We start from the raw sequence: 20,963 nt of genomic DNA, 5'->3' as shown, positions 1-20,963 counted from the left end.
TTCATAAGCTTCCTGTAGTATTGAGAAAATATCAGCCTACGGGTTTGGTTTGCCAGCAGGTGTGAAAATAAATGACATGCTTTATTATTTGGTGAATTAGTCCTATAAGTTTCATTGCAAAGCTACAGTGGTAATAGGGATATGAATGTATATATTTTGAAATATATTCATCGTTGAAAACCAGTGTTCTGTGTTCTGGTACACAACTTCTGTAAATTCTAAAACTGCAATGTTTGCATGACTTTAGCATCACCACCACTAAGCTTCTGAATACTTTGCAAAAGAGTGAGTATAAACACAAGGCTATAAAAGCAAGGCTATTAAAGCAGTCTAGTGAGTAGATTAGTTTTTCTGTTTGTTGTGATGACGTTTAATGTTCCCGACAAACTCGAGACAGGGAAAAACTTAAAAAATAGAAATACAAAAGATGTTGTGTTCACCACAGACCTTATTTCAGGTACTGTATTTAACCAAAACCCATTGACTTCAGGACGGTTGAACTGGAAGTGCAAAAAAACAAAAAAACTCTTGTTTCTGGGTTTTGGGACTCATTCCAGCAGCACTCTATTCCATATGACATTCACATATTGTGATAATAGAAAAAACCTTCTTATATAAGTTTTTTGTTCAGTTTTTTTTTTTCAGACATTGTTCCAAAACCTAGTGAGCTGATTACATAAACAGCATTTAAGGCATTACAGGCAGTTCCAAAGGGCAACGTGCTAGTGGCAAACGCTACAGAAATCAACTGTTAATCAAGTTTCCTGTGTGCTACACGTTTGTAGCGTTATTTGTATGACGCACACAGTTACTGTCTATTTAGAGGACACCAAAACAGTCACTAAGGGCTAATTTCAGTTAGGATGCTGCCTCAGAAGATAGCTGCCTGTGTAGGCGTTAGAAAAGAAATGCAGCTCGTTAGTTTTAGAACAGTGCCTGACTGCAATATTGTTTCTGACTAACAGGCGGTTTTCTCTCAACGGCCCTACAGCTTGACTTCTCTGAAGAATCATTCCTACAACGGTTGTAAAGAGCGTCAAAAGTGAACATCATTAAGGTAAGTTCATAGTTTTTGTTGTCAGGTCAAATTTTAGATTGGTCTGGTGAATAAGCGCAAGAAAAACATTCGACTTTCAGAGAAAAACTGAGATTTGGCAATTCAAGTATACAGTGTTATGATTAGTTATGATAGAACAAGGCAAAGTATACTGTATATGATCACAATCAAAGAGAAAGCATCCATGTACTATGATATAATTGTTTTTGAAACAGTTGAATCAGTCCAATCGAAAGGAAATTAAGTCACATGTCACTATTCAAACAAACTGAATAAACATCATTAAAAGAGTCATTTTACTGTCCTCACATTCTACAATCAAAACCCCTCAACATTGGTAAGGAATAATTCACCAAAAAATTACAAATCTGTAAATTATTTTTTTTAATAAATAAAAATAAATGAGGGTGAATAAACAATGACAGACTTTTCCTTTTTCACCTGAACTATTCCTTACTGAACGCACACATTTGCGCAATCTGAATATATATTCCTTATAAAAAGGCATTGCACAAGCTCAAACACTCCAGTGCTTTCCAAAGATAAATCCAACTCGTCTTTAAAACATTCTGTTAGCATATTCATCGGAAAAATAAATTTTCGTAATCATAGTAAAGTAAAAAATAGAATGCGCTTAGACGTAAAGCTTTCCTTTTAGTTTCTACTGCAATACCAAAAAAAAAAAAAAAAAAAAAGACAGAGAAACAGACATTAAACATATCGGTACAATATATTCTGGACTATAAAACAAAGGTGCATCTCCGAGCCTTTAAGTAAGGCCATCTACTACATAACAAATCATTTACTCAAGTTATAAATATTGACTAACGAAATAAAAAAAGACATCAAATTGCAATCCTTAACTCTTTGTTGTGATATATTTGGATAGACATTCCAGGAAAGTCTAAGGCCGGTGGCTGAAATCAGACCTAATTACAGACCTCCGCAAATGAAGTCCCATGTTAGTCCCATAGAAACCTCAAGACTTCATGGTGCAGATGGGCACTACGATGACCAGTATCACAGTGCAGGCAGCCGCAACGATCAACGCACCGATTTTACAAGCCTTGGCTCTGCGAAACTCTGCCTCCTTGCGCTTGAGCAGCGAATCGTAGCCCGGTGTGTAGATATCCTCCATCCAGTACTCCAGATTGTTAGGGTTGAGTGACTCCTGGACCTGCAGGGGAACAGAAAAAGGTGAGAGGTCCTGTGAAGAAAAGCGTATGTGCAGAGCGGATAGTGACTTTGCTGTGAAATGAAGGCTGTGTGAAGGCTCATCGGCTTGCTTAACTGCAGATAGATTACTGAAGCAAAACATTCTGTCGAGATGGAATTTTTCATCAAATTGCCATTTTAATTGAATACAAGGTGAGCCAGTGAGTACATACAACTGAAAAATAAAATATAAAGTTTCAAGCAGAGAGACACAGAAAGTTGGAATAATAGAAACAATAGGACTATGATTAAACCATATGAGAGACAGAATGCCAGAATGAACGAAAGAACAACAAATATAACAAATGATAGACAGACAGACAGAGAGAAACCAAACGAATAGATGTTCAAAAGGACGACAGAATGACAGAGAGAATGATAGATAGAACAAACCACATACATAGAACAACTGTACAATAGATAGAACGAACGGCAGAATGGATGATGGATAGAATAAATGATGGAACGGACAAATGAATGATAGATAGAGTATTGCTCTATAGAACAACTGAATGAAAGATCAAATGACTGAAAGAATAAACTGAGGATCGATCAAACAACAGATACTGTAGTATGAACGATTGAACAATAGATAGAACGACACAATGAGAGATAGAACGATTGAACGATAGAATGAACAAACAAATGAACAACCAAAAAACAGATAGAACGAATGGATGGTAAATAGAACAAACAAAATGATAGATAGAATGACAGTTATATAGATAGTTAGATAGATACAGACACTCAACAATTATCAGACAGACAGACAGAGATATATAGATAGATAGATAGATAGATAGATAGATAGATAGATAGATAGACAGACAGACAGACAGACAGACAGACAGACAGACAGAGATAGATAGATAGATAGATAGATAGATAGATAGATAGATAGATAGATAGATAGATAGACAGACAGACAGACAGACAGACAGACAGACAGACAGACAGAGATAGATAGATAGATAGATAGATAGATAGATAGATAGATAGATAGACAGACAGACAGACAGACAGACAGACAGAGATAGATAGATAGATAGATAGATAGATAGATAGATAGATAGATAGATAGATAGATAGATAGATAGACAGACAGACAGACAGACAGACAGACAGACAGAGATAGATAGATAGATAGATAGATAGATAGATAGATAGATAGATAGACAGACAGACAGACAGACAGACAGACAGACAGACAGACATAGATAGATAGATAGATAGATAGATAGACAGACAGACAGACAGACAGACAGACAGAGATAGATAGATAGATAGATAGATAGATAGATAGATAGATAGATAGATAGATAGATAGATAGATAGATAGATAGATAGATAGATAGATAGATAGATAGACAGACAGACAGACAGACAGACAGACAGACAGACAGACAGACAGACAGACATAGATAGATAGATAGATAGATAGACAGACAGACAGACAGACAGACAGACAGACAGACAGACATAGATAGATAGACAAACAGACAGACAGACAGACAGACAGACAGACAGACAGACAGACAGACAGATAGATAGATAGATAGATAGATAGATAGATAGATAGATAGAGGATGTTTGTGAATCAAATCTGCGCACCAGCCAGTCTGAAGCAAGCTAACCAACCAACTCTTTTTTACAGAACAGCTTTCAACATTAACACCATTAGGATAAAGAGATGCACAGCATGACCATCACATGTAAATCTATGATAGTAATCATGATCACAAGCTCTTTTGATTGACCTCCCCCCACCTAGAAGAATAGAACCAGACTGAGAATCCTTTAAGAGGACCTTTTAACCTCTGGTCTCCACAGAACGACCTTATCAAAGAATGGCACAGAAACTGTTGATGCACAAAAATTACTTCAAAAAGACTTAAAAACGAATATCATTCCATTGCTTTGTTCCATATCATATATGTAACCCACACATTTGACTATCATGTTTCTAATCACTTATTGTGCATGTCTTTTTAATAACTATTGAATAGCTTAAGGATTCATATTCAAGTTTAGTATGTGTGTGTTTGAATCTTCTTGCTTGAAACGTTTCTGACAATCAATTTGTCAAATGTATCATATTCTTGTTATAGGAATCATTTCCAAAATTACACCCTGCAAGAGTGGGAAAATTCGGACCACGTGCTTGATAAGATAACATATGATTTAGGAATGGGCAGGAGAAACATCGCAACACCCCGAGCAAAGACGAAATCTTATTGGACAAGACAACATTTGAGGTGTGGCCAAAAGGTCAGTTTAAATACTCAGGACACCATCAAATTTCACTCTAGCTTTTGCTTTAGTTTTAGCTCTTAGCCATGCTTTCTGTCATTACATTTTGAGTTCTTTGAGCGCGGTTCCAGTGTGCTTCGGACTGCACGCCTGCTGCTACTTGGCCACGATGAGAATAAACACCAACTAGTCTCGTCAAACTTTACTTCTGTTCTTTTACTTTAGTTACTTTGCTTTTCCGTTGAGAGTTTCATGTTCTGAGTTAAGTTTTGTAAAGCCATGTCTCAGAGTCTGACCTCGAGTGCCCACCTAAAACTACAACAAACCCACAACCCTGCATCTTCGGACAACTCCCAACCACGGGCTTCCCAAGACGTCACTTCAATGACTACTGAACTTCCAGCCAATCAGCAACCTCGGGAAACCCCCTTCTCGACAAAGGGAACCCCCTTTACACGTAATGCAAGTAACTTACCTCAAGACTCTGAGCTGCACTGGTGTGTCTAATTTAATTTTAACCTCACTGAGGAACTCAATGCGAGGGTTAATTAAGTGATTGGCTGTTCATGTCTATGCAATTTCACGTATTGCTGTAAACTTGGGATTCCACGTTTTCATTCTCTTAAACTCAGTCTTTCCTAACTTTCTCTCTTCCTGCAACTTGTGTGAATGTGTGGGTGCATGTGCTTATCTGTTATATTAGTTTACATGTCTTAGCTTTATCTAATGAAGTATGTAATGTCTTACAATACAACAATACTAAATACAACTTTTGTGATTGTCTGTAATGTTTTCCTGTAGCTCAATTGGTAGAGCATTTCGCTATCAAGGTTGGGGGTTCGATTCCCAGGGGACACATGATAGGTAAAAAAAATAGCCTTAATGCACTGTAAGTCGCTGTAACAAGAGGGAACAAGATGCCAGAGTCCTGAGTGGAGTGCCCTCTACTGGAGTTCATGATGATGATCATGACACTTACAAGTTAATGTCTTCTTAAACTGATGATCTTGTTGCTGTGATAATTAATAGTGTTTTCACTATACTTTGGATATTGATATCCATTGCAAGGTTGATGTTATACGGCTCATTCAATGAATCGCTGGCCATCTCAGTGATCAGCCATAAAACAGTGATTCTGTCCAAATTCCCTTTAAAATCTTAAATTTATCCTTTTGAGCTAAATTGACCTGTTTCCCTTACAAAACAAATAAATGGGACACCACCTTGAACAGCTGTGAAAATGCTGCCATTTTCAGTGCCTCTAATGACTGTCATCCAGGCACTTTTGCATCCAAAGTTTGTTAAATTTTGCCATTTGTCACATCTGGATTGGTTCTGAATATCAAATGGCATTAATTTCAGCAATAACTGGCAGCAGGATGCCGTCACCAATCGCACTTTCCTCTGCAACACTGAGCATGTATAACTGCATGCACACTGAAGGCATTAACCATCTCTGTATAAGCTCAGAGTAATCTTATATCAACACCAGCAGTGAGCAAGAAATATAACCAGATTCTTTTATGTGGAAAAAAACTCCATAATTCCATGAAGGAAAAAACAGCAATTACTAGTTGTAGTTGTAGAGGTGACAAAGTTTATTGTCTTATTGTCGACTACGAATGTATAATTGCAACCTGATAATTTTTTTAAAAGCATTACAGTTACTACGCATTTAATTTTGAAGGAGCAGTTCACCCAAAAATGAACATTTGCTGACATTTTACTCTCCCTCGGGTCATCCAAGATGTAGACGAGATTGTTTCTTCATCAGAACAGATTTGGAAAAATCTTGTCTGAATCAGGAGAGAAATATGCACAGATCAAGTACTGTTTACAAGCTATAACAGTCCAAAACAGTTGGAGATGACAACAGGAGAGGAAGTATTATGGATTATGGATCAACAGTGACAGATTGAAGTTAAAAATGTCTTAATGATTAATTTGTTTCTTACAAACATGCAGTTTTTTGATGGTACCCATTCAATGCAGTGGATCCATTGGTGAGCAAGAGATGTAATGCTACATTTCTCCAAATCTGAAATGAAACTAATTCATCTACGTCTTGGATGGTCTGAGAGAGTACATATTGTTTTTTATTTTATTTTTTTTATTTTTTATTTTTTTGCACAATTAGCAAAAACCTTATTCAAACAAAACAACATTACAAAGATCATCAATAAAGCTATCATTTAATGTTATTGATTAATTAAATTATCATTGTCTATTTTCTTAGAACACAATCCATGATCTAGAGACTAATTGATTCATAACAGAGTTGACCAGGGAAAAAAACTAGTTATTTTGCAAATGATGCATATTAGGAAATGAATCCTCAACGGTACCAAACTCTCCTGTGAGAAACCTGAGATTAACTATCTTAAATCTCCCTTTCTGTAATTGCTATGGCAACAGAACTTTTTCTAAATCATCAAATGGGCCGTTCACACAGGACATGTTCTTATGTTCAGTCTGCACTGTTTTTTAAACGACTTGTACTTGTGAACACACACTTGTCAGCCTTTTCTGGAGTGTCTGGCTTCCCACACAGCTCAAAAGAGTTGACTACTTGACACACAAATGTAAAAAAGTTAAATAAATAAATAAATACCTGTAATATTAATGTTGTTTAATAATTAATGTTCATATATTTTTTATATATCAAACAATAATAATAATAATAATTTAGAAGGTGTTTATCTAATTATTTATATTTCCATGTATGTAATACATTTAAAAATAAACAGATATCTGCACTATTAAAGTTATTTATTAACTTATATTTTATTTCAATATTAATATTACAAAATATATTAAACACACAAATACTATTATAGTTAAAGGTTTTTAATAATTTATTTTATTATTTAAGCCTTAAAAAGACATTAGACAAAGTATAAAATAATTATATTATAATTTAATTATATGAAAAATAATTAGAATAATTCATAAATGTTTTTAATGCCTGCAACAATATCTAAAGTGGCATGCATCTGCAAAAAAAAAAAAAAAAAAAGTAATAATAATAATAATAATAATTAATTAAAATAAATACATTTAAATAAAAAGTTACATAATTTTATTTAAATCATTAATTACCTATAGTTTTCATACAATTGCATCCTTGCTGCAGAAATCCAGAAAACTACCTATCCAAACTCATCTTGTTCAAGGTTTACAAGTGCTGTGCTGTGTCACTTAGAAACACTGGTATGACATTTACTGTCTTTTTTTCTGCTCTTCTCATGCTGTGGTTGAGTAAGCAGTCCTTCAGAAAACCTACAAGCCCTTGCAAATTGGCAAAATGAGAGATGCTCCCCTGCTTCTAGCCACATTTCCATGCACTGGAGTGAATAGGTAACACAGATGTGATGCAAAGATGTAGGGCACACTTTAAAATTCAGCTGCAGAGGTTGCACAAGCCATCAAAGTAGTCAGCAATTTATTTTTCTGATCCATATTTTACTTCAGCACGAAAATAGCTAGTTTTAAAGCCATCACTTGCTTTTGTCCATTCAAAGCCAATATCCCTCTGGAGAGAGTCAATAAAATACAGCATATATTATTTTATTATAAGAGAGGCTTGCTGTGTGCTGTCTCCTATACTAAAGCCTTTTTATTGTGTGCCGTCCTCTATCGATAGCACGCGGTTATGTCTGAAGATAGCTAACATAGATAAAATCATCTGAAACAAACAACTGTAAGCCTTCATCTAAAACAAGTGCACAACAGACAGTTTTCAAGCCTGCATGAATATAAATGGACCCTTTTCACTTTAAAACATGCTCCTGGTCTTTGCAACTTTTTGTTTGTTTGTTTGTTTTAGTTGGTAACATCAACTTTTCAATATTATGGAAAGTCTGATTCATTTCTGTGATGACTTTGTTCATGTTCTTATGTTCTTTTATATATCATCATGGCATGCATCTCATTACTCTCCTATAAAGTCATTGGTTTCCTTAAATAATTGTTATTTTTGAGGATGCGTATTGCAATACCACATCCATTCACATGTGCTTAAAAAAGGTTAATTAAATACATTGTTGTAAAAGGTAAACAATTTTTGGTTAAAGGAGACCATGAGCTGTCAACTCTAGAACCTCTCAGACTGATTCAGTCCACTTCAGTAAATCAATTGTTCAGTTTTGTTAGTGAGTGAACAATTCAGTGATTCTTTAGTGACATTTAACAAAATCTCTCTAATATATTCTAGTAAAGCCATATGTACACCAAAAGTGCTATAAATCATGTTTTTGGTATGTATATATCATGTTTTGACAATGAATCAGCTCATAAAACACATATCATTTGCATTAACATAATTTAATGCCCATGATTCACCAATTTATTTATGTTTTTATTTTTTCTTCAATAAAATATTTTTGTTTTAAAAAGTCACAGACAAATGATCTTATTTCCACAATCCATTCTGGGTTAAATTACCTCTAAGTCTCATTCAGACCAATTTGTGAACAAATTGTTCAGTCTTAGGGTTAATGAATGAATCTTTTAGTAAACAATTCAGTGATTCATATTGATGCAGTGATTTATATTGCATGTCTGAAAAATATGTTAGATTTCAGAAATTAATTTTGCTCAGTTTTTCAGGATGTCTAGACTGGCAAGGTTGCAATCACAGCGAGGTCGACTCTCACCTGCAGGTCCATTGCACTGAGCTTGTTCTTGTCTCCTGAGTTGCGTTTGTACTCTTCGATGGTCCAGGAGGGCTGGGAGCGCTTGCCATCGGGGAGGCCGGTCAGCCGCTGGTCCGTATAGAGAGGGCTGCCCTTCACGTGAATCTTGACGGCGGGAGGGAAGTGGTGTGGGCTGAACACCTGCTCCACCAGGTAGGAGTCCTTGGGCGGCTTTGAGGAGCGGTGGGCCTGGTGGGCTTCATACTGCCGATCTGTCTGTAGGGGAGAAATGGGAGGAGAGGTCACGGAGGGGGAAGCCTCGTATCTCTTCTGCTGATCTGAGGAGAACGTTAGATGCATCTTTAGACTGATGATACTGAACAAGTAAGGCAAAACAAAAGCCTTTGTCATGCTGTAACACAAATGTAACAAAACAGCTGGTGAATCAAATCTACATGCAAAATACCTCACAATAAAATTCCATCCACATTTAAGTTTCAGAAGTGGAGTTTACAAACCCCAAACCTTAAAGGGATAGTTCGCCCAAAAGAATGAACATGTGTTTTTTGTCGATTTGCTCTAAATCTGTAATCATTTCTTTTTTCTGCTAAACATAAACGAAGATATTGTAACCAAATGGTTTATAGTCCCCAATTAACTTAAGTATTTTTTTTTCAATACTATGGAAATCCAAACTGTTTAGTAAAAAAATATTCTTTAAAATATATTCTTTATGTTCAACAGAAGACAGGATCTCATAAAGGTTTGGATAAACATGAGGCTGAGTAAATGACTACAATTCTCATTTTTAGTGAAGTATCCCTTTAAGAGGTAGGACTTTTTTATGTTTGTGAAAGAATTCTCTTATGTTCACCATTTATTTGATAAGAAATAACATTTTGAAATACTATTGCAATTTAAAATAACTGTTTTACATCGGAATATATTTTAAATTGTAATTTATTTCTGTGATGCAAACACTGTATACAAGGGTGTGATGCAAACACACTGCATCAGCTAGAAGTCTCAGCAATATATATATATATATATACAGTACGTTTGTGCAAGCAGGAATGACTGTGGTCTTGTTTGCGGGGCATGAAATGAGTCTTTGTCTCAGTCCTTAAACTATTATAAAGAATAACATCTGAGTCAGGAGCTTATTTGTGTCCGGAGGGACACTGGAGTACTGCAGCTTGTAAAACCTGAAAGATTTGATTATCATGAACTGGGCCATTCTACAAAACAAGCATCATTAGGGAGGAAAAAAAAACTTGAAAAAATAAAATGAGCAGCTGATGCAGCTTGTACTAAGTGTATACTTTTTTTTTCAAAACATGATATACAAACATTTAGTAACTTTGTGTGTTCTTCATTTATTATTATTTTTTTTTTTTTTCAAAAGGATGTTATTTTAGCTTGTTTCCATTTGTTATATTAGTAAATTGGCACAGTATAAAACATAGAAATACCCTGTAAACATCAGATTTCCCTTTCTAAAGTAATTAACTATCCTATAAATAATATATATATATATATTTATGTGTGTATATATATATACATATATAGTTATATATATATATATATATATATATATATATATATATATATATATATATATATATATATATATATATATATATATATATGTGTGTGACAGTCATCCTTTCAAGAAATCTTTGTCAACCTGTACCATGATCTTATGATTAAAAAGTGGATATTTGTCGAGCTATCAGTATTAAATTATTGAGCTATAATTAATATATTTACACAATAAATTTCACAAATGCAATGCTACTTTTTACACATAAAGTTATATTTTTGTGAACACGTATCTTTAACAATTCACTCATTCAACTCATAATTTTCATTTACAAAATAAGACTCTTATGTCAAATGCTAAGCACAATTTATGGTTGCACATTTCTGACTGGACTATTTTGAGACTTAGCCTACTTTTCAAGAACCAGTTTACAAATATTATTTTTTTTTTATCTTATGCACTCTTTAGTCAATCAAAAGGTTTTTTTTCTTTTTTGTTTGTTTTTTTGCATTTTGCATTTTTTTGTTTCACAACCTTCATACAAAAAATGTCAATGGACATTATGTGTTCACCATACAGTATATGCATCTATAGAATTTATATCAGTGGTTTTTGCATCAGGTCCCAGACGTCACATTGGACATGCCCAAAAATCCTTGCAGACCAACACTGATATAGAATTATATAATTACCTGCAGGTGATTTTGTGCCAAAATCCCACAGGGTTTGCCTGGAAAAGATAAGTTTTCTCTTCCATTTTAAAACTACCAGGACAGACTGTGACCTATTTTCTGGCTGCTACCCACCAGTTAGAAACTATATTATCTATAAGTATAATTGCAATATTAGTTTTGTCTCTCTGTCTCTGTTCATTTTATAAACAAATACAAAAATAAAACCACCCACGTTCTTCTTGTTCTCTCTCTCCTGGCTAACATGTAAGGTAAGGTGTTGCTCTGTCTGGCCTGAGCTAAGGTGAAAATGAAAGAAAGCCACAGGAGTGAGAGCTGAAGAGTGTAATGTTGATCCACCTCCTGTTTTCCAGCAGGGAAAGACTAATCAAACAACCACAGATGCAAATGAGGAATGGCCAACTGAGAGAAGGAAAAATGTTGTGTTTATGATATTTATTTGAGGTACATGTTATTTCTCGCCAAGAAAACAGCAGCAGTGATATAATGTGTGCTGCAGGTCAGACTCAATGTCATACAGATGACAGTGACTCACTGAAGACTCATATTTCATCATCTAACCAGGATTCTGTATTTATTTCCTCATAATGTTACATAACCAACACATTACAAGTTATAAAAGAATGGTTTGTGGCATTGCAGTAAATTCATTAAGTGTAATCTCACTGAGACACAATCATTAGTGTTGCTGCTAAGAACATGAGCTATGAAACATTGGCATGCTGTTTGTGTAAAAGCATAATGTGCTGCTGCTTTTTATTCAAGTTTAATCTGAAGTACTAAAATTACAAAAAAATAAATAAATAACACAATCTAATAAACATAAGCACATAACAAATTGTTATAAAATCTACATACTATAATGGTATATAAAAATTACTAAAATAAATTAATTGAAGTTGAAGTATTATATTTAAAATAAATATAAAGCTTTAAAACAAAAAATAAACATAAGTAAACAGTAAACATAAAAGCACACAAAAAACTAATATTAAAATGAAAATTAAAACTATGAAAATCAAAAGATAATTCAAAATATTAGTAAATAATATAATAGTATATAAATAATAAGAACAAATAAGTTGATGTTAAAGTAGTACAACTGGAAAATAAATTAAAACTAAATATAAATATTTAAAAACAAAGTACTAAACAACAAAAGCACATAAAATAACAAACTAAATATTTAAACTTAAAATAAAACAAAATATAATTCAAAATATAATAGAAATTACAAATATAATATTAAAATATCATAAAACTAAATAGAAATATTCAAAAACAAGGTACTAAACATAACAAAAACACGTACTTAATTTAGTAACTAAAGTTCCTAAAACTTTCACTAAAATTTGAAATTAAAGCTAAAATTAATAAAATAAATAAATAAAAGCGGATGTAAAATATTAACAAAAAATAGTATACAAATAATATTAATACACTGTGCAGAACACCTCAGGCAACCACTTATCAAAACACTGGCAATCAACCACAACAACCTGTTGTTGCGGTAAGATTTGCACAGGAAACAACCACACATTTGCTAAAAACATAATCCTTAAATTCGTCGTGTAAATCCATCTGCCTATTCAGGGCACTTTTCTTTAATTAGAACATACTCTATCCAGCACAGTTTGAAGTTGAATGGGCACACACAGTCTTAATTAAAACCTCACTGAAGATAGCCTTGAAATCAAGCGACTATAAGCCTTGCTTGTTGTTACTGCGCCAGCCAAATATTTAAAGTGTGCTTTTAGTTTGACCACTACTGACATGTGCTTATTGCTTGGCTAGCTGGCACATTTGTTTGGGCTTGAAGAAAAAGGTTTGCATTGCCCTTTATCAAGGGCACTTTACGAGAAGGAAGGGATGTTGTGCTAAGAGCATGTCTGGAAATGACAGTTCTCTCGTATCTTCTGGCTTCATTGGCTGCGCTCGCTCTCATAAACAAGTCGTGCTAAAAGGCTGGCGTAACAACTTCATGTGAATTAGAGGCAGGGTGATACAGACAGAAAAAAAAATCAAAGGGAGCGACAGGATGCATACAGTAAGACTCACATTAACCCAGAAAAAAAAAAACATTTACCAAAACATTCAGAGCTGAATAGATATTTGGCAGATTATGTTTGCTGTTTGCTTCGAACCCCATTGACGGCGCTTATTTAAATCCATGAAAGCAATACTTTTAAATGAAAGATGAAACAAAAAAAGCTTTTACAGCACAGGTGTCAAGAAACAGAAATGCAGTTCCCCTGTTATTGGGGAGGGGAGGGGAGGGGAGGGGAGGGGAGGGGAGGGAGGGGAGGGGAGGGGAGAGGAGAGGAGAGGAGAGGAGAGGAGAGAGACATTATTAAGAATACAAAATAACAAAATACATCAGAAAAGAATAAGGACAATGAGAATAGAATAGAATAGAAAGCAAAAGAAGAAACAGAATAACAGAACAAACTCCAAAATAGATTAAATAAAAAGAATAGAATAGAATATAATAGAATAGAATAGAATAGAATGAACACAACAAAAGTAGAAAAGAGGAGAATGTCACAGAACAGAACAAAATAACTGGCAAAGAACACAACAGAACTATACAAAACAACAAATAAAACAAAAATTAACCATAAAATAACTAGCACAAATCAGAACCAACCAATAATAAAAATTAAAAAAAAAACGAACAAGATAATCATAACAGAGCAGATTAAATGGCACAGAACAGAACCATAACATAATATAACAAAATACAATAGCCCAAAGCAGAAAAATATAACAGAACAAGATAGAACCTTAACATGACATAATACACAACAGGGGAAATAAATAAAACTAACATATACCATACCATAATATAATCGTTTACATAGCCTTCTCAATGCTGCAGAGATAGATGTGTCAACATACTAACTCGAGAGCTGGTAAATACTTTACAGGACCAATTTGCCATGAAATCCCTGTTCCTCTAGGAGGATTGAGTTCAAATGATTTGTCTTTTTCTCTGTTGTGCCCTGAACTCAGTCTGTGCCCACAGTTAAGTGTAGGGTAGAATAGGTAAATTGTGTGTTAATTGCACCACAAGAGACCATAGCTGCACTATTAGAGATATGATATTAAAGCTAGCTTGCTTCCAAAACAACATGCTGCATGTATTTTAGGAAGTGATGGAGGGTAATTGTGCATAACCACCTAGGGGTGTAAACCAATGCAAAACCATGCAACGGTGTAGGAGAAATCTGACATCTTCTCAGCCTGGCGCATGAACATCAAGGTGACTAACATTCTTAGTGTAGTCGCAACTGATTTGCTTAAAACCAGGTAAGTGGGTGCTAGACATAATAATGTTTACCCCTTACCAATAGTGTGTTTGTTTATTCGATTGACTGTGTTGGATTTTGTCTTTGCACAGCAACCAAGATTTTTAAACTCAATGACTATTGCCAAAATAATCAATGAATGGAATATAATGGTAGATTGCTCAAATGTGTCCCACAGTAGCTCGTTTGACAGACTAAATCATAGCTTTCAGTCACGTGACTGGCTCAAAGACTTGAAGGGTGAAACATCCATAGAACTGCAGCACAAGCCTGTCAATTTTCCATCAGTTTCACAGCCGCAAATATTTAGATCACCCCACAAAAGAATAAAACAAAGTGCAAGTTTTGGTTATTTGTAATCCATATTAAGCACCCATGGCAATATTTCAATCATTAAACATTGTGACAAAACATTGTAAAAACACTTAAAGTGCCTTAATATATTTCATATCAAAATATCAAATTCAGTAATCTCTATATAAATGATGCATAGTTTAAATAGACAAGCAAATGAGGCTGGAATATGAACACAGTCCGCTTTATGGTTCGGTGTTTTCCTTATAATGGTTTCCTATGGGAAACAATTTAACGTGAAACTTTGCACATTGCGTTTATATTCTGGCTTCATCTGCTTGCCTGCACAAAATAATGTGTTTACTGAATTTTGCTTTTTAATATCTGCATTTTACTACATTATTAAATGCAAACTGCTTAAAAGTAACTGGTGGTCATTGGAGCAAGGCTTTGTTTTGCTCTCCAGGTGTGTGTCCCTATGAGTGTGTGACGTCACGTGAAAACAATTAATTGTGGGCACTAAACCTTGATTTTACTATTACAACAAGGTACAGACTGATCTACGTCTCACTAACCTAACAAGTATGCATTTCAAGTCAAGTCATTTTAAAGCACTGTCCACAATCCATGCTTTTTCAAAGCACATTCTTCCAAATATCCATTTGTTTTGTAATTTCATAATTTAATGTAGTATCAGTTCTGAGCTCATTTCAAGTCAACGTGAGTCGTCTCAGTCAGTTCATTGATGAAGTAAGATTTCTGTCTATTTAGGATATAAACTGATGACTCTTGTGATCTAATAAGTCGGTTTTGCCAATCAGTCATTTAAAAAAAGAGATGCACCAATCGAGTGATTCAGTCAATAAGATAGCAATGCAATGAAGAACCTTAGGTTACAACCCTCTCAACAGCAAATTCAACATGCAGTAAGGACAAAATAGTTCAGTATACTGGTTTGTTACCTCTCTGGGTTTCTTATGTCTGTCCTTGCCTTCACTATGCCGGTCTCTTTCTTTCCTTTCCTCCCCTGTGTGACTTGAGTAAGAAACAGTCCTCCAGTCTCGAGGCGAGTTGGTGATACTGGCCACTTTGGACTCAGTGGCACTGTTCTCTTCGGTTAGCGACCTGGATGACCTGCGAGTGAGAATGGTCTTCTTTAATGCTTTAACCCTGAGGCTTTCACTCCCATCAGCCTCCGAGCAGCACCATTCTGGACTTTTTTCCACCTTCATGTTGTGTCCAGTGGTGTGACACTGGAAAACGTGAGGCGAGAGGTTTGCGTCAGTCTTAATTTGTTCCATGTGACCATTATCACTTGATTTCCCATTTGCCTCCGGTTCTTGAATCTTTTCATCCAGTCTAGTGAGCTTCGAGAGGACTTGAGAGATCTCCCCTCGCACCCCTGAAAGAGATTCAAGCTTCTTCTCAATCTCACCAATCCTGCGTACCAGTTTGCAGACGCTCTCTTTGAGCTCATCATCTGAGTTCTCCAGTGACTGGAAGAGGCGGTCGAGCTTGATGGTAGTTTTGCCCAGCTTGACAGTGTTGCGTTCAGGTGAGCTGTCCCCATCTGATTTCGTCACCTGAGACAGTGAGCCGTTGCTGTTGTAGCACGATGACTGCACAACTCCAAGAGAGTCACACACACTCAAGTCATCCAGGAAGCGAAAGATGTCACTGATATCGTCGCTGACAATCTCAGAGTCTTCTTCTGAGTGTTTGAAGGGCGGCCTCTCTCCATATTTGTTGTGACCGGCATAATCTTTCGCTTTCCTAGTTTCGGATTGTTCTGTCTGGGTCCCAACACTCATGCCATTGTCCACATTGCTCGACTGAAATGATGGACAGTTGACACTCTTGTCCTTGTACTTTTTCCCAACCTCTCTTTTCTCAACAGTGGGTCCGCAAGCCACTGAAGTCAACTCTTTTGTTTTGGTTCCATTGAACTTCTTTGGGAAACCTGAGGGAGAAGCAGTGGGCTTATCCTTTGCACACTGAAAGTGCTGGTCATTTTCCATGACACTGACATTATGACGGTGATTGTCCTTTGCCACTTTGCTGTTCAAAAATGACCTCTCAAAGTCAGGACCTTCTTCGGTATTGAGACTCAAGCTCTTGACAGGCCAGGCTGTCTGTTTTCCATGCTTGCTAGAAGTCCTCCTGCTGCTCACACACTCGGAGACCGTTGTAGGTCCAAAGTATGTGGATGCTTGCAAGTCGTCCAGGCTCTCATGCTTCACCCGTGTTTTGTTCTGAATGGGTGAGCTGATGGGTTCAAAGTAAGGGTTGCTGTACGGCAGATCGAAACTGTGATTGAAGAAAGTGGGAGGCTTGTTCAGCTCCCTCCTGTGATGGTACTCGCCACCAGCTTTGGGTTTCGCTCTGCACTCCATAGTGATCACGTTGGGTGAAAAGGCAACAAGGTTGTGGAAATCCTCTTTGAAGATATTCCGCTTTTGCACGCATGAGTGCACGGTGAAAGGCTCTCTGCTAGACACGAAAACATCCTTGATTCCTGGGTTGGCATGGAGAGATTCCTGGTCAGTTGTTGACTCGCTGTCGATGTCCATGGGGAAGTAAGTGCTCTGCATCTCGCACCGAGGAGGACTGACGGTGGGGTACTGTGGCAGATGCTGCAGTTTATCCAGTGATGCTGCCCTACATTTCAGATTGTTGGTGACTCCCAAGCGGAAGTTGGGTTCTGAGGTTGGTATAAACTGCTGGCAGTTATTGCAGTCAGATTTTGGGCAGGGTGACTTCCGAGAGACATGATGTCCCCTGGTGTCCAAGAGGTTGTACCCCCTGTCATTATCATTGAATTTATACACATCCGTGTCAGATCGACAGGACTCAAAAGACTGGTTCTTGTGAAACTTGGGTCTCGGACCCATCGGCAGCTTGTCTTTGGCCATACCTCCATTCATCTGGATGAGATTAAACATGGTGACAATGTCCGCTGCCACCATGAGCTTCTTGGACTGTTGGTCCTCCACCGAGCATCTCATCTTGTCTTTGAATAAGGTTGCGGGGAAAGCTGGATCCAAGCATGCTGTGTAGAACAGCAGACTCCTCAGCTTAGCCAAATGGACCAAATCAAACCGGGCACACAGGGACTTACAAAGGTCTTGGTACGAAACAGTACTGTACTTAGTATCCAATTCCTCCAAAATCCTCACAAGGAAGAGGGAATACTCTGGCATGGCATCCATTGCTGTTTTGATTCTTGATTTTGTGAGGAAAGGACAGCCTGTAGGGGACAGATGAATGATTAGTGACTGAAGAAATGTGAGCCATCTGCCAAACTACCATAAAAATCATATCAAGATGCATGACTGTAACCATCATAGACATACTCAGAATATTAATTGATCAATATGTCGTTTTCAATGACTTTTGCAATGTGCTCCAAAAGACTGAGAATATAGAATTCAAAATGTTTATTTTATATTATTTATTTATTTATTTATTTATTTATTTTAAGAAAATTAAGACAAAGAAATGTAATGGCATGAAATCAATATGAAATTACTTAAGATATTGCACCATTTCTTCATTTGTCACATTAATTATGTGACTCACTTAACTCACTGACTTTGGTATCATTAACAAATATGAGTACAGTTTCAGATATTGTTGAGATCTCTTCTGAAACTCTATAGAAGACACATAAAATAACTAAAGATTTTCAGAAAAACATTTTAACATGTTAAAGCAAAAGTCTCCATTTGACTTCCCCACTGTCGATGAGAAACAACTGAAATATGAAATAAATCACATGTAATATTGCTTACCTATGGATTTGGACTGCACTGTGCATTTGGTCCCTCCGATCTTAAATGTAAAAGAATGGAAACTGATAATTATTTGCAATGAAAATCTTATAAGAAACTTGAACAACTGAATTAAGAAACAATTGTTCTACACAAACAACTATAGCGGGTTTAGTTGCATAATAGGACTGCAAATCAATTTGCACTGCATTAGAAAAAAATCAATTAGGGTTAAAATAATAATAATAATAATAAACAGCACAAATGAGCACATTCACAATCACGAAACTGTGCTGAAAAGGGTGATTGAAAATCATCCCATATTTGAACGTACAAAAAATGTCAGATCCATAATAAATCATTAACAACAGATAAAGAACACACACCTATTTTGCGGTCCCATCGGCTGTCCTCTGGATCGACAGCGGAAAAACTGGGCAGCAGTGCATTATTAATCCACAGACATTTCTTTGCAGTTGCACGACACAGCATCAGCACCATAAATCCCCGCTTCCACCTGACCACTGGGAATGCTTTGGAATGGCCTCTCTTCATCTGTATCCCGTCCGGATCGCAGGGGGAGTTTGGTGAGGGAGATGCTCTCTCTCTCTCCATCTGGTCGAGCTCAGAGAGCTCAACTCGTCTTTGTTTCCACCTAGAATTACGTAATGTCACCTTAAGACCATCGCGAGCGCGTGGAGACAAACTGAGGAATGGGCAAACGGGAATTTAGTCATATTCTGCATTTAATAGAAGGCGCTGCGTGACGCGTCAGTGGCTCAGACATGCGGGAGTCGCAGATCGCAAGCACTGCATTAAGCTACAACTCGACTCTCTAGCGTTCTTCTTCTAACACACCTCTGTCTGCATGTTCAGATGAATGCGTGTTTAAATGGAAAACAAAACTAATGCAAAATGATAAAGTTGAAAAACGAATCTCCGGAGCCTCTTGTTGCCAGATAAAAACGAGGAGAACGGGCTACTTGTCAGTTCATTTAAACACACTGTATGGGGTAAGTTGTCACAGTGGAAATTAGCCATTACATGGCCCTAAAAAATTATGACACAGAAAAAAAAGGGCATTTTAACAAATTCATAAAGCAAACAGCACAACAATTAAATTTAATTCAACTTTGTTAGATATTACTATTTTTGGGAGCTATTCTTTAGAGGCTAGATAAATAAATACAAATTAGTATACAAAAACAAAACTGGATTTGCATAACATATAGGCCTACATACAGTGTAAATAACAATGCATCATATATTTGTATTCTAAATTATCCATACACCACTGACCTTATGGTCTATGCAGTTTTGATTTACTATTCTTCCATAACACATAACACGGTTTGATTCATGGTAACCACTGATACTTGGCCATAAAACAGACAATGCAGCTGCTAAATTATTGTAAGGTGGTGTCTCTAAGGCAACATGAATTCATAAACAGATGCCATGCATATAATGCATAACAGTTTTCTGATAATAGCATTAATATGGTAATCCGGTGCCCTGGGCTGAAATGTTTTCATTAGATTGTTGGTTGACACTTGCATGAACCTTCAGGGAACTCTGGCCATTCGTTTGTTTGCACCACTAACATCAGTGACAGACACAACTCAAGTCAATATCATTGCTCCTGACAAATCAATATTGTATTACTGTTCACTCAGCTTTGCCAGACTCTTGTTAGCATTCAGCTGGTTTGGCTTAGGTCTTACAGAAGCTTATATACCGTAGATCTTGCTTTTTGCAGCCTGTCACAAAACTCAAAACTCACCCTAAACTCACAACCAATGATGTGCTGGTCGCACAGAGACACAGTGTTACACTTTACAAGATTAAATAATAAAATACAAATAAGCAAGATTTAACATGATTTTGAGGACACACAGAAAGTGCTGCTTTCATTTGGACTGAATGTCTGAAAGTTTAAACAGGCCTTAAGAAGCTGAGCTTCAACAACCCTCTTGTTCATGTCCGATATTCTTAATTTTCCAGCCGACTAAACCGTGTTAACAGAGGCCCGACTCAATGGATGTTACCTCACTCCAAGAGAAAGCCTATCAAAGAGGCCGAAGATCCATGTGTGAAGCACTGAGCTTTTGAAACTCTGAACCAGTTTAATTGGATCTGCTAAATATCAGGGACAGTAGGGGGCCATCTCCTCCTTTTCCGGCTGGAATCAGCATTGCAT

The 20,963-nt window shown here is 36.3% G+C and overlaps 1 protein-coding gene across 1 annotated transcript; it reads right to left on the bottom strand.

The window, feature by feature from the left end:
• Positions 1 to 228: 228 nt before the first annotated feature.
• On the bottom strand, positions 229 to 19,691 carry LOC132101337 (major intrinsically disordered Notch2-binding receptor 1-like). The gene is made up of 5 exons (XM_059506223.1): positions 19,150 to 19,691; positions 18,785 to 18,824; positions 15,956 to 18,240; positions 9,178 to 9,432; positions 229 to 2,234 (listed from the first exon to the last, which is right to left on the bottom strand). The coding sequence occupies exons 3-5, from the start codon at positions 18,200 to 18,202 to the stop codon at positions 2,037 to 2,039; spliced, it is 2,700 nt and encodes an 899-aa protein (XP_059362206.1). The 5' UTR covers positions 18,203 to 18,240; positions 18,785 to 18,824; positions 19,150 to 19,691; the 3' UTR covers positions 229 to 2,036.
• Between the last annotated feature and the right edge of the window lie 1,272 nt (positions 19,692 to 20,963).

This window comes from Carassius carassius, chromosome 2 (assembly GCF_963082965.1).
Source record: "Carassius carassius chromosome 2, fCarCar2.1, whole genome shotgun sequence".
NCBI lineage: Eukaryota > Metazoa > Chordata > Actinopteri > Cypriniformes > Cyprinidae > Carassius > Carassius carassius.
This window is presented reverse-complemented; position numbering and strand designations above follow the sequence as displayed.

What these genes read in the sequence shown, in the direction of transcription:
- LOC132101337 (XM_059506223.1), bottom strand. Translation starts at nt 18,202, where the DNA reads ATGGATGCCATGCCAGAGTATTCCCTCTTCCTTGTGAGGATTTTGGAG. An exon ending in GACATAAGAAACCCAGAGAG is followed by an intron (nt 9,433 to 15,955) that starts GTAACAAACCAG and finishes TCTCCCCTACAG; the next exon opens with ACAGATCGGCAGTATGAAGC. An exon ending in TCAGTGCAATGGACCTGCAG is followed by an intron (nt 2,235 to 9,177) that starts GTGAGAGTCGAC and finishes GTTCCCCTGCAG; the next exon opens with GTCCAGGAGTCACTCAACCC.